The sequence below is a fragment of the Myotis nattereri genome (genome assembly GCF_964212035.1).
Source record: "Myotis nattereri genome assembly, chromosome: 4".
Lineage (NCBI taxonomy): Eukaryota > Metazoa > Chordata > Mammalia > Chiroptera > Vespertilionidae > Myotis > Myotis nattereri.
Window position 1 is genome coordinate 9157876 of NC_138079.1, and position 14018 is coordinate 9171893.

The 14018-nt window shown below is 46.7% G+C and overlaps 1 protein-coding gene across 1 annotated transcript in view; it reads right to left on the reverse strand.

The window, feature by feature from the left end:
* Nucleotides 1–13494, reverse strand: part of OXCT1 (3-oxoacid CoA-transferase 1) — a 128606-nt gene extending 115112 nt beyond the window's left edge. The window contains exons 1-3 of the mRNA XM_081089001.1: nucleotides 13245–13494; nucleotides 4939–5047; nucleotides 4477–4567 (exon numbers count right to left, since the gene is read on the reverse strand). Coding sequence (XP_080945127.1) covers nucleotides 4477–4567; nucleotides 4939–5047; nucleotides 13245–13322 — 278 coding nt within the window. The 5' untranslated portion in view covers nucleotides 13323–13494. The remainder of the gene's footprint in view (nucleotides 1–4476; nucleotides 4568–4938; nucleotides 5048–13244) is intronic.
* Nucleotides 13495–14018: the final 524 nt, after the last annotated feature.

Consider the following 14018-nt stretch of genomic DNA (forward strand, 5'->3'; position numbering starts at 1 on the left):
TTACCTGCGCTGCTGGTACTTGGGCTGCTGGTACCCAGGCTGCTTTCCAAGTACTGACCATTCCTCTAAAACAGCGGTTCTCAACCTGTGGGTCACGACCCCTTTGGCGGTCGAACAACCCTTTCACAGGGTCGGCCTAAGACCATCCTGCCTATCAGATATTTACATGAAGATTCATAACAGTAGCAACATTACAGTTATGAAGTAGCAACGAAAATAATTTTATGGTTGGGTCACAACATGAGGAACTGTATTTAAAGGGCCAGAAGGTTGAGAACCACTGCTGTAAACACAGTCCCTTTGGTAAGCTTTCCTCAGTTGCCCAATATGAGCATCCCACTGATAGCCTGTGGAGCCCTGCCTCAATTACATCCTAACATAAAATAACCCACGAAGGTGGATGCAACCCACTTGCTTTCTGTAGCATTAAATATCTGACCTCCCTCTCAGCGCACAACGCGACACCATGAACCAGAATCCACTGAGTCATTCATTGACCTGGGGATTTTCCTAACCACTTTCCCAAACTCCTTGGGTCTCTGTTTGGCTTTTCAATGCATTACACACTTGAACTTGGCCCTGTCTGGAGATGACCTCTCTGTATTTGTTGATTCTGGCTCTGGAAACCATGTGTACTTGTTGGGTTTGTTTGTTTTTCTTTTCTTTTCTTTTTTCTTTACTTTATTTCTGGATTAGGGCCTGGCATAGCAACTAAGCAGGTCACAAGATGTTCGGCCGGCGACTGCCCGCCTGGCGCACAGTCAGTGTGTGCCTCCAAACACACTGCTAGGCAGCTAAGTGTCTTTCTTGCCTATGATGATGCAAAGTGAAAAAGGCAAGACCCTTCCTCACAGTATAAGAGAGAAAAGAGACAGCCATGATCTTTTGCAAATGAGGAACATACTAATTTTCCTAGAGAAACATATATTAAAGCATTTTGCAGCTTTACAGTAAAGGTAATTCTGGTGAACTTTCAGAGTGACTCTCGCTTGCCCTTAGCAACCAGCAGCTTACCTGCCCAGAGAGAGTTAACCTTTTCCCTGCAGCGCAACACTCAGGTCCCAAACACGTGAGTGATGAAAGAAGTCTAAATCCAAGAATGAGTTAAAGGGATACATTCATGTTCTGCAAATATTTATGACACTGATTTTCGTTTTCTGAAATCTCATTGAACTGGCTATTCTGGCCAAAATGAAACTCTGATAAGAATGACATTGCAACCATTTACCAAACTACTCCTTGCTTACTCGCATTTTAGACATCCTTAAATCTCATCATACAAGTTACTCTTCCTCTGATCATCCCAAGAGTATTAAAAGAAAAGACAGTGCTGTCTTCAGACATAAGGTTGATTGATGACATAGTTATATGGGAAACATGAAATCTTCTGTGAGCCAAGCACACAAGTTCAAGGGCATACCCCAGGGGAAGGCTTCCAATCAGCCAAGAGGGCCTAGACCTCCCTTCAGCCCCCCCAGAGACGCAGCTGCCTCAACAAAGAAGAACCAGGAAAGCAATGGAGCCACTGTCTGTCTCCTGGTTCAAAACCAGCAGTGCAGAGTCAGCCATCTTATTTAGAGGACCTCACAGAACTCCTACCCTGGCCAGGACAGCACTGCACCCAGGTGACGGCACTGAACTCTCAGGCACAGGCACCTCTATCACCAGGTAGTATTTGTTCGTCTCCCACAGGGAAGTGGGGCTGGTCTTGGAGTTGTCTAATGCCCCACCCTCAAGAACGGTAATCAGGTAAACAGCCTTGCATAAAGAAAAGGGCAGACTAATACAACACGTCCATTCTCTCCTTGGTGCTGCAATTTAATTGGTTGATACATAGTTTGTTGTGAAACTTTGGGTTCACACAGGCCTGCAATTCATATGTTAAAGTCTTCCAAAAATCAACGGAAGGCACATTGTCAGTTTTTCCTATCTTCCTAATCAATCCACATCAAACTGATCCCAAAAGAGGGGTTAACTTATCTAGACTAACAGGCGCTGCTCCACAGCGAGATAACTGGTGCCTCTGGGCAACAGGTCTTCCTGATCATTAAAAACAAATGAAACAAAAACCATCAGGAGTCCTGCGCTTTGCAAAGATTTCCAAGTCAGGCAGATCTTTCCATAAAAAGAGCCTTTTTCTAAATGAGAAAATAATGATTACTTCTAATTCCAAAGTCTCTCCATTTACCCAATATTTCAAACCATGTCATTGGCTCTCCGTTGAAGCAATGCTCTCTGACTCAGGTGGCCTAGACAAAGCCCTCACTACTGCAGAGTAAGGGTTTACACCCCCTAAGCAGGAGCATCAGTGCCTGCGAAGGGCTTTCTGTGTTCCATGAAGTAGGTGATCAGTACCTACTTTGCATCGAGAACTCATGCCTGGCTGGTGTGGGTCAGTGGTTGAGGTCACGTTTCAATACCCAGTCCGGGCACATGCCCATGTTGCGGGCTCGATCCCAGTAGAGGGCGTGCAGGAGGCAGCCTATCAATGATTCTCTCTCATCATTGATGTTTCTAACTCTCTCCCCCTCTCCCTTCCTCTCTGAAATCAATAAAAATATATTTTAAAAGAATTCATATATTTACACCGGCCTTGTAAGCACTGAGCTATCTGGAAAACCCACAAAGTACTGGTCACCAAAAGTATGTTTAATAAATACAAAGTCAGCTCAAAGGGCACTGGATATGCTTAAGAAATATCAAGTGACCGTGAATAAATTACTTCCCTATTTCCAGATGAGTTTCCTCTGTTACATGAGGGAGCTGAACAGCTGAGCGCTACAACCCTGCCCAGCTCTGACATTCAGTGACTCTGAGCACACAGTAGGGACAGAAAACCACTCTGAGTAACAGGATCGGCCTGCAGTGTGTATCGGAGAGCATAAATACAATTCAGGATACAAAGAAAAGCTAAAAGTTTCCAAAGGAATTCAGAAAGGGGCAAGAGAAGTTTTATACTTGGATAAGGCTTCTTTGAAGATATGTAACTTAAGTCAAATTCTGAAAAATGGGGAAGATGTGGATACACAGAGAAGAGGTGGGAGAACCTTCCAGATGAAAATAATGGCATAATGCATATAAGCCAAACCAATGGACATGGACAACAGGGGGATGAGAGCATGGGGGGGGGGGGGGGGGAATGGAGGTTAATGGGGGGAATGAGGACACATTTGTAATTCCTTAACTAATAAAGAATTTAAAGATTTAAAAAAAATAATAATGATGGCATAAAGAAACGCAGCAAAGGAAAAATGAGCAGAAATGTAGGATCAGTTTTGTATCCTAAATAACCTGTGCTATTTGCTCTAAGCTGAATTTGTGAGTAATAGGTTATACTGCAAATTCAGTTAATTAGGAAAAATTGTTTAAGATGTTTAGTCCTTCATGACTGACAGAGAGCTGGTGATGATTTGTCATTTTGTATAAAAATAGCTTTTTCCTTTATAACTACACATACCTCCCTAACCGGTTTGGCTCAGTGGATAGAGTGTCAGCCTGCGGACTCAAGGTCCCAGGTTCGATTCCCGTCAAGGGCATGTACCTTCGTTGTGGGCACATCCCCAGTAGGGAGTGTACAGGAGGCAGCTGATCGATGTTTCTCTCTCAATTGATGTTTCTAATTCTCTAGCCCTCTCCCTTCCTCTCTGTAAAAAATCAATAAAATATAACTAAACATACCTTAAGGGCATGTCATTCATTATTAAAATGTTATGGCTTTGTGTTGACCGTTTAGATATGCCATCCTACTGTCTTAAGTGCTGCTGCATATCCTCCTCCTTCCACCAAGACAAGCAACCTTTTTAATGATTAACGATGTTCCTTACATATCACCAAGAGTAATGGCATAATCCAGTGAAAGGACTTAAATCAGGCTGCAAATTGATGTCCACCTTTCCTGATACAGCATGCAATAACATACAACATAAAGGAATATCTCTAATTTTTAAAATGCAGGAGTCAATTTAAAAATATATATTTCAACTTTACAGTATGTTTGAAATTAAAATAAAAGCACATCAGATTAAGATACAAAAATTATGCAAGTCTCCTTTACTTATGATTAAGAAGTATGATACCATCCTAGCCATTTTGGCTCAGTGGATAGGGCATTGGCTTTCGGACTGAAGGGTCTCAGGTTCAATTCTGGGCCCCAGTCGGGTGTGTGTGGGAGACAACCAATCAATGTGTCTCTCTCACATCGATGTTTCTCTGTCTCTCCCCCTCCCTTCCACTCTCTCTAAAAATCAATGGGAAAATATCCTCGGGTGAGGATTAACAACAACAACAACAAAAGTATGATACCAAAAGTATTTGAATAGATGGAACCATGACTCCTGAGCTTATTGAACACTATCTTTTGATGTGGGAGCACATTGCTCATTTAAGGGGGAGAACTTTCATTTCATTGATAGACTGTGTAAATAACACGGAGAATTGTCATTCCCTTCAAGCCAGTGGTCTTAAAAGCGCACTCACCCTGCATTGTTGCTGACTGCGGTGAGCCCCTTGACTCCGGTCTTCAGTAAAGCTCCGATGAGATTCTCCGGAATGCCACACAGCCCGAAGCCTGTAAGAAGCCAGAAAGGTCAACCGTTTGTGAAGAGAGGAAAGCTGTTTCAGGGAAATGTCTGTTATTCTCTTTTCGTAAAAAAGACAATCTATAAGCACCTATGTGACCTACTAAGCAAAATGCACAGTATCTCAGCAACTCAATAAATAGACATAAAGCTGATCCCAAATGTTTGACACCAACATACAGCACCAGACATCACTGTCCAGCCCTCAATTCACGAGTATAAAGCCAAGCATGGTGTGTTAATACGGCTACACATCATTCTTCTTGCACTGAACTGCATACGGACTACTGCCCCACTTTACCATTTAACCCTTATGCAGTCAGGGTGCTACCATCGAAAGGAAAACAACACTATTACTCACCACCAACCAGGATCTTTGCACCGTCAGGGATATCTTTTACAGCCTCCACTGGATCTTTGTAAAATTTGGTATGGCGACATGTGCTGGTTGAAAAATAGCAAACACCTCCCTAAAACATTAAAAAAAAAACACATTTTAAGTAAATAATCATTTGGAAATATGTCTTTACTTGCATAGCAATTTATTCAATTTTTATATATACAAGGACAGTTTCACTATGTCCTCTTTGAAAGAGTGGGGCTGTAAGTAATTCATCTTAAGAGTGAATGAAGCCCTAGCCGGTTTGGCTCAGTGGACAGAGCATTGGCCTACGGACTGAAGCATCCCAGGTTCAATTCCAGGCAAGGGCACATGCTGAGGTTGCAGGCTCCATCACCAGTAGGGGGTATACAGAAGGCAGCTCATCAATGATTCTCATCATTGATGTTTTCTATCGCTCTCTCCCTCTCCCTTCCTCTCTCTAAAATCAATAAAAATTAAAAATAAAAATAAATACTGGTAAATAAAAAGGAGTGGAAGGGACATACTCTATCCAGATTATCATTGGAGTCCCCCCATGATCTATGTCTTCTATTATACAAGGGACAATGCTGTGATATTTGTGGCCACACAAAAATAGATGGCCCAGATACTAGCACTCAAATTCCGAATGGCAAGATCAAGCATCGATTTCTGATAGTAACCTAACCTTCCACTCAATCCACAAATACTTACTGAGAGCCTACTATAGGCCAACTACTGTGGTATTGACTGAGACCTAGTCAGTATTAAGACATGATTGCCGCTCTCAGGGAAGTACAGCATGACCAATACTACCTGATCCAACAATGCTGGGTAACAGAATGCCTCCTAAAGGAACAAGTAAAGAACAGCACACAAAATGACTCAGCCCCTCTGGGGCTTGGAGTTCGGGTGCTGGTGAAAAGTAGTAAACGATTACCTGCAAGGGAAGCATGGCTAGAATTACTGTCACCTCGTCAGCTTTCAAAATCCATTTCTAACTGTTTCTGTCTTTATACTTCACCCACAATAGGTACAGGACAAATTGGGAAGCCCATATGTTGCAAGCAATCACTCATCCTCAACATCTCTTTTTAGATAGATAGATATAGATATAGATATAGATATAGATATAGATATAGATATAGATATAGATATAGATATAGATTGGCTCTCCTCTAGTCTCATCATAATATTCAACCTGAATAGAGGAAGGAGAGAGAATGACACCTGACTCCTGACACGTGGCCACCTTAACAAGCCCACTGCCAATCAGCCTCCCAGACAGACATCCCATTGGGGGTAAGGTAACAGCATAAAATAGCATTTCTAGCATCCTCTTCAGCCTCTAAAAACTCCTGTTAGAAAAAGTGTCACTTAGTACAAAAGCCTATTTAAGAGAACTATACTGAAAGTCAAATGAGATTTGCAGAGGTGGAGGTCACACGGATGACTTTTGTCCCTTTAAATTTCAACCGTGGTCAAGGTCAGGCAGGGCATGAGTTAGGCCTGGCACATCACCCAAACACGGGGAGCAAGTGGAGGCAGAGACAGAAAGGGCCTTCTTGTCTTCCTTATCTTCAAGTGGCAAGGAATTTTTTTATTCTGTTTTAAACATACACATACACAAATATATTTTTAACCTTGGAAATTAAAGGTTTGGAGCCTGAGTAAATAGGTGAACAGAGTGCAAAATAGAGTTGAGGATATCTCCTGAAACAAGAGAAGAGAAAAATACACAGTTACATAATCCAACCAACTCGTTTTGCAGGTCACGCTTCCAAAGCTTAGGAAGATCTTGTCGTGTCCCCAGCACTTTTGAAGCAGGACCAGGTCCCAGGTGTGTGCCTTCTAGCACAAGGTCCTTCCACCACCGCAGTTCCCCATGGTCTTTAAAAGTCCTCCATCTTCTTCTACTTCTATTTCACTGTTTATACACAACAAACCTTTCTGAGTGTCCTGCTTTCTCAAGAAGAAGTCTGCTGTCAATCTCCAGTGAGGAGTCGGGGCCTTAGCAGGATGAGAGGAAGGAGATGAAAGATTCGTCTGCAGGGGGTGGTATCGCCCTGACTATGTACCCACGGAAAGAAACACGAGTCCTGTGGCGAGGAAGTCAGAAGAAAACTCGTTTCTCCTGAGACCCAGAGAGCTCTTCAGATTCACGCAGCATAGACTGGGCAGGGCCTCCAACCCCTTCTTCCAGCGGATAATTATGTCTTCATGCCAGTCAGAAATCATGGAGGAGCTGGGCCCACACCCCCAGGAAGTTCCTCAGAAGTACTTTATTTTAATTTTTTAATCTTTTTTTTTTATTGTTTTCAGAGAAGAAGGGAAAGGGAGAGAGAGATAAACATCAAGTATGAGAGAGAATCATTAATCAGCTGCCTCCAGCAGGCCCCACACTGGGGATCAAGCCCACAACCCAGGCATGTGCCCTGACCTGGTGGGGATCGAACCATGACCTCCTGGCTCATAGGTCAATGCTCAACCTCTGAGCCATGCTGGCCGGGCCCTCAAAAGTATTTTAGAAAAGACCCAAGAGTTTCACATTTACCCCGATAACCAAGAGTTTAAAAACAATAAAAGTGACTCATGTTTCTAGGGACTGTGAGGAGAGCTCAGAACAATGAAGACTCTACAGGCACTCAAATTTGTTTTTTTCATTTTTCATACATTCAGTTGACAGCATTTGTTGCCATTTAATCCACGTGTTATGCTGACATTTGATATCTGATGGTTGAGAAACCAATGGTGTGGCATAACAGGCCACACTCCCCATCTCCAAGTCAAGGAGTACTGCCAACACCTTCTAAGATTAGGCGGGGGCGGGCGGGGGGGCAGGGGAGTGCCTCTAATAATATGTGCTCTCACACTGACCTCTACCTTCTAATATATTCTTTTTTTTTAAATATATTTTATTGATTTTTTACAGAGAAGAAGGGAGAGGGATAGAGAGTTAGAAACATCGATGAGAGAGAAACATCAATCAGCTGCCTCCTGCACGCCCCCCCCAGTGAGGATATGCCCACAACCAAGGTACATGCCCTTGACCGGAATCGAACCTGGGACCCTTGAGTCCACAGGCCGACGCTCTATCCACTGAGCCAAACCGGTTCGGCTTCTAATATATTCTTAATACCAAAACAGTGATATGAAAAGACCCAAGCACCATTTGCTAAATAAACAAAGAACCTATGAGTTTGCATAAGTTACCTAAAAGAATGAAGAATAATGAATTGTTCAGCTTTGACATCTATTTATTGTGAGATAACCCCACCCACCCACCCCTCAAGTCCTCCTTTATGTTCCCATAATGTATTTCATTTTGCTTTTCCACTCTCTTACCTTCGGCAAATTTCCATGTTATTATTACTACTATTTCTGCTAATACTGTTGGGGGAGCTAAATAATAATGACTCAGCACTGAAGTGTAAGAAGTAATCAAAACTCTTACAGTGCAACATTTTTATATTTCATCCATTTCTCCTTAAGATAAATTTTGTCTACAAAGACCCTTTGCCTTCTACAGCACATTTTTACACTTGACCTTTGAGGTTTGATTCCACTGTTGAACCTAAATGTTATCACATGACTTCCCAATCCAGAATCTTTTTCCTCTAACCACTTCTGCCATATTTCTTGCCCCTATATTTCTCTTTTTCCTGCCACTCAATACCCCAGAACTTAATGAAAATGCACTTCATGGAAGACCTTTCAGGGAAAATCCAAAAAGCACACTGCTTTTTCATTTTAAAATACATTGTATCTTAAAGATATGGAACTGTACACCCAGCTATTTACCTTGTCACCTTCCAGTTAAATAAGTCAGGACATAGGAACACTGATACTGCCCACTTCAGTATCAAAGTTTGATTAACAGAAGCAGGGAAGAGAGGCCACATGGAGAGGTGAGGAGAGCCCTGTTAGAAGGAACAGGCAGTAACACGCAGGGATACACACGCCCACAGACCTGCAAGGATGAGGATGGCCATTGCCAAAGGAGGAGCTGATGTGTGCTGACATGCTTTAGCTGTGCAGGGGAGGGAAAATAATTTTCCTTCTACCCTTTTAAGGTCCTTTTGACTGCTCTGATCATCAAATTGACATGAGACAGGAGAAAACGATCAAACTTATCATGTACATATGGGGGTTCCACTAGAACGGTGATGGCGAACCTTTTGAACTCGGTGTGTCAGCATTTTGAAAAACCCTAACTTAACTGGTGCCCTGTCACATATAGAATTTTTTTTATATTTGCAATCATAGTAAAACAAAGATGTATATTTTTGATATTTATTTTATATATTTAAATGCCATTTAACAAAGAAAAATCAACCAAATGTCATAGGTTCGCCGTCACTGCACTAGAATATGGGATCCAAGGAAAAACTGGGCAGCTGAGGCTTACATGCTATCTTGAGCTAAAGAGAAGGAATAGTGGGGGGTGAGGGGACATCAAAGGGCAAGAAGGCAATTCACATGGAGATGGAAAAGCATATATTTGGTAAGTAAATGTTTGCTGGGCCATCTTTAAACAGTGAGACCCACAGAGGACATTGGCCAACTCCCCGTCTGTCACACACTAGCTCACATCCTAGCTCTGTCTGATGTCTCCCTTCCGGGAGCAGGTCCTCTAGCTGAAGTCTTCCAGGCAGTTAGGGGGGAGGTCAAAGGTTTCTCCTGAGTCCTTCCTTAAGAATAATCAACTTCAAATAATCAATATCCCAAAAGAAAGCATATATGGGGTGGCAAGCTCTCCTTCCTCTCAGCCGTCCAGCACGAAGCCAGTGTGCCCAAGGTGGAATGTTCGTCTTAAACGAAACACTGCCAAGCCCGCACTTAGGACATGAATACATCACAAGGCAGGCGCTCACAGGGAGTCACTAGCACCAGGGAATTCCCCCAGCAGTGGCAGCCTTGGCGTTCGAGGGGACACCCATGTTCGCTTCCAATGCAGGTGCGATGCCGGACACCGGGAAGGAGCGCAGACGGAGGGATGCTTCGCGCCTGGTGCACCAGGAAGCTGGAGGGGCTGTCCAGGAGCTACCTCACTGATGTGGGAGGGAATCCAGGAAGGAGCAGCTGCATGCGTCAAGGTCAGAGAAGGGAAAGGGGCCCATGGGGAGAGGCTAGAAGAGCAGGCTGGAGACGGAGAGGCAGACTGAGGCAGGCTGTTCAAGGCCATAAAGACCACATTAAAAGAGTTTCAACTTCCTCCTTCCCTGACGAAAGAACAGCAAAGCTTTTGAAGCAGACAGATGTCACAGCTCTCATATGAAAATCTACATTGGGGATGTGGCAGGGGAACTCATTGTGTCCTTCATCCATCCGCTTTTTCAAAAATAACTACTTTGTATCGAATATAGTAAATACTGGGGACAGTGCTTTAAAGAAAATACCATACAAGCATACCAGTAGTCCCTGCTCTGATGAAACTTGCACACTAGCAAAGCTAAAAGTCACTAAATAATTACAACCTTAGTACACGTGACACCAGTGATCAACTAGGCAGTGGTTCTCAACCTTCTAGCCCTTTAAATGCAGTTCCTCATGTGGTGACCCCCAACCATAAAATTATTTTTGTTGCTATTTCATAACTGTAAATTTGCTACTGTTATGAATCGTCATGTAAATATCTGATATGCAGGATGGTCTTGGGCGACCCCTGTGAAAGGGTCGCTCAACCCCCAAAGGGGTCACGACCCACAGGTTGAGAACCGCTGAACTAGAGGTAGAGAAAGGAGAGGAGAGAATGTTTTCAAGCTTACACACTGGATTGACACTGGTCTGTTAACCACACAGAAAACAAAACAACCCTAACCGGTTTGGCTCAGTGGATAGAGTGTTGGCCTGCGGGCTGAAGGATCCCAGGTTCGATTCTGGTCAAGGGCATGTACCTTGGTTGCAGGCACATCCCCAATAGGGGGTGTGCAGGAGGCAGTTAATCAAACTCTCATCAATGTTTCTAACTCTCTATTCCTCACCCTTCCTCTCTGTAAAAAAAATCAATAAAATATATTTTAAAAAATCAAAGCAAGGGAGGGAAAAGCCATATTGTGGCTGGTTCCTTCTGAGTCAGAAAAGCTTGAAGTGCTGAGTGACCTCTAGGCGGAGCCGACCAGTAAGCTACCCTAGAAGGACTGCAGCTCAGCAGTCTGGGGCTGGAGAAAGGTCTGGGAGAGATAGTTACAAAGAAGAGAGGTAGCTAAAGTGTTAATGGTGATTTTTCCCCCAGTAATAACTTTCTATAATGAATAGAGAAAAGAGTACTAAATACTCCCTCTGAAGTAGTAATGGAGAAGATACCTTCAGATAGTCCATTCTAATCTAAGTTCTTGCCAGTGGTTCTGAAAGTGCAGTCCTCAGACCAGCAGCCTTAACATCACCTGGGAACTTAATTAATGCAAACTACGGGACCCCACCCAGGACCAACTACATCAGAAATTCGAGGGCGGGCGGGGGGGGGGGGGGGGGGGGGGGGGGGGGTGTGTGTCTATCTGATAAAGCCTCCAGGTAATTCTGATGCACGTTCAAGTTTTATAGACTTGCCTATTATTGATTTTAAAGAACAACAACAACACTATCTCGTTTTGTTGCTTATGTTTAGCAGAAAAAAATCTCAAGACTGCTACTTAAAGGGTCCGCCCAACAATGCAATGAACATGTGCTGCGTACCTAGTCTATGCAGGGTAGTGAGTAATGCTGAGAGAGATGGGGCAGAAGGCATATGGTCCTTGCCCAAAAGGAAACTTGCATCGGGTTAAGCCGACGCACACACCTGAAGTTAAGCAAGTACACATGTAACCATTTAACTGAAGTAGGAGGCAAGGATTTAAGCAGCTCGGCACTTACTAGGTGCCAAGCGCTGGAGAAGTGCTGGGAAGCAGGTGTTGTTAGAGCATGGTAGGCAAACCTGAACGTGAGAGTCTGAATCTTGATAGGAACTTTCAAGGACAAACTGCAAAACGCATAATGTGTAGCTCGGCCATCTAAGCAGAGGTTTCCTGGGCTTGGGCATGGTTTAATGGTATACCTAAAGGTGAGAAAATGAGTAAATTACACTTAGGTAAATAAGTAATCGCCATGTGACTGACCTTGGCCCAAGGGCCTCTCCCTATAGTGGTTTGCATTCTGGCATGCCTGCAGCAAGTCAGTGCCTGGCTGAAGGTCGGGTTCCCTTTGAATAGTGCCCCACATATCCGAAGCTATCTGCAGTGGCCAACAAAAGCATGCAGGGGCCAAACGTTCCCGTTCTCAGTCATCCCCAGTATCTAGCTAAGGGGCCCGCTGCAGTTATTGCTCTCGGATATCGGGGGCGGGGAGGATAGGAGAGGCGTGGGCCGGCCAGGAGCTCTCAGTGAGCAAGGCGCGCTTGCAAGCTCAGAACTAGCACTCCATGCGCTACTAAGTAAAAACATCACTTTTCCTTTTGCCTTCTTAGAAAGCGGTTCCCATGGTTACAAGATAGCGGAGGGAAGTCGCCCTCGGGCCCCAGCGCTCAGGCCCAGTTCCCGCCTCGAGGACTGCAGACTGGAGTCACCTGAGCGGGGGCTTCCCAGCTGGGGCAGAGCTGGGGGCCAAAACACACAAGAAGCAACAAAGGGACACCACTCGGTGGAGAGTTGGCAGTGACGGCGGAACAAGGATGCCAAAGGGCTTCGAAGACGAAAATCTTCCAACCGGGATCCCCGAGGGGTGTCGGGGGGAAGGGCCGCCGGCGCCCGAGGGGCGCGAGGGGACCGCGGCCGACTTCTCCGCTCGCTCGGCAGCGAAGACGCTCCCCCCCCGCCCCCGCCCCCGGTTCCGCTTCCCCGAGGCGGGCGGCGCAGCCGGGCCATGTAGGGGAGGCGAGCGTGGGCTCGGCACCGCGTCCCCGCCGCGCCCAGCACCCGCCCCCTTGGCGGGAATTAGCCTGAGCCTCGGCCAAGTCGGCCCCGGGTCCTGGGCCCCGGGATCCGCAGCGCAGGGCGCACACCCACCCGCCGCCGCCGCCCTCCGCCCCGGAAACCCGCGCTCCACGCCGGGACCTCAGCCGCGCCGCTGCCGGAGCAGAGATGCGCGCCCGCTCGCCGCTTCCCCGCCTCTCGGGCGCTTCTGGGCCTCGCCTGGTCCCTTGGGGAGCGCACGCAGGACCGACCCTCCGCGGGGACCCGAAAGGGCAGCGCGGCAGGGAGGCGCCGGCGCATCTCGGTGCCCCGGGGACGGCGCCCCGGTGCCAAGCCCAGGGCGGGTGCCCGCGGAGCAAACGCGGCAGCACTCGGGGTGTCCCCTGCGGTTTTCCGTGACCCACCTCCCATGCACTTTACCTTGGATCGGGGGCCCCAGGAGCCGCGCGCCGAGGCGCAGAGACGTGGCCAGGAGCAGAGGAGTCGGAGAGGTGCCATGATGAGCCCGGCGGGGAGGCGGCGGCGGCGGGAGCGTCCCGAGGCTGGAGGCGCCGGGCAGCCGCGTCCCTGGAAGGAAGGGAAGGGAAGGGAGGTGCGGGGGGCGGGCTGGAGGCTCGGCCGCGAGCTTGTGACGTCCGGGTCCTCCCGCGCAGCGCGCCTCGCCCCCCTCGGCGGCGGGGAGGGGCCCGGCTCGCTCTTTTTCCGGGTAAGTAGCTGGTTGGCGAGCGCTCTGCCACCCTAGCCCCTTGGTCCACAGTTTAGCTTGGAGGGGGGCACGGTGTCTGCTTTCCCAAGGTCAGGGTTAAGTCTGGGCATTCGGGCGGCGCAGGACTGTCACTTGCTGCTTTTCCAAGTCAGTGCCTGGCACGTCCCCCCCCCCCCCTACTTTCCCTCTCCCGTCTATACGGCGTTCTCCAATCTTCCATTTCTCAGTCGCCTCTGCCACACTGGCCCTGCTTTGAGGACCTTCTGCCATGCGGTGTGACCAGGCAGGCCTGGGCAAGGCTGTCCCTGGTCAAGGGGGACAGAGGAGGACTGGGTCTCTGGGGCATCTCCCCACTCTGCCCCATCATCCACGTCTGTATTATTTTTTATTTATTTTTTTATTTTTTTTTCAGAATCTTCCATCCTGGCGTCCCGCAAAGCCCAGAGATTACTCAGCAGATGCAAACCTACAGGTGTGGATTCCTTTGC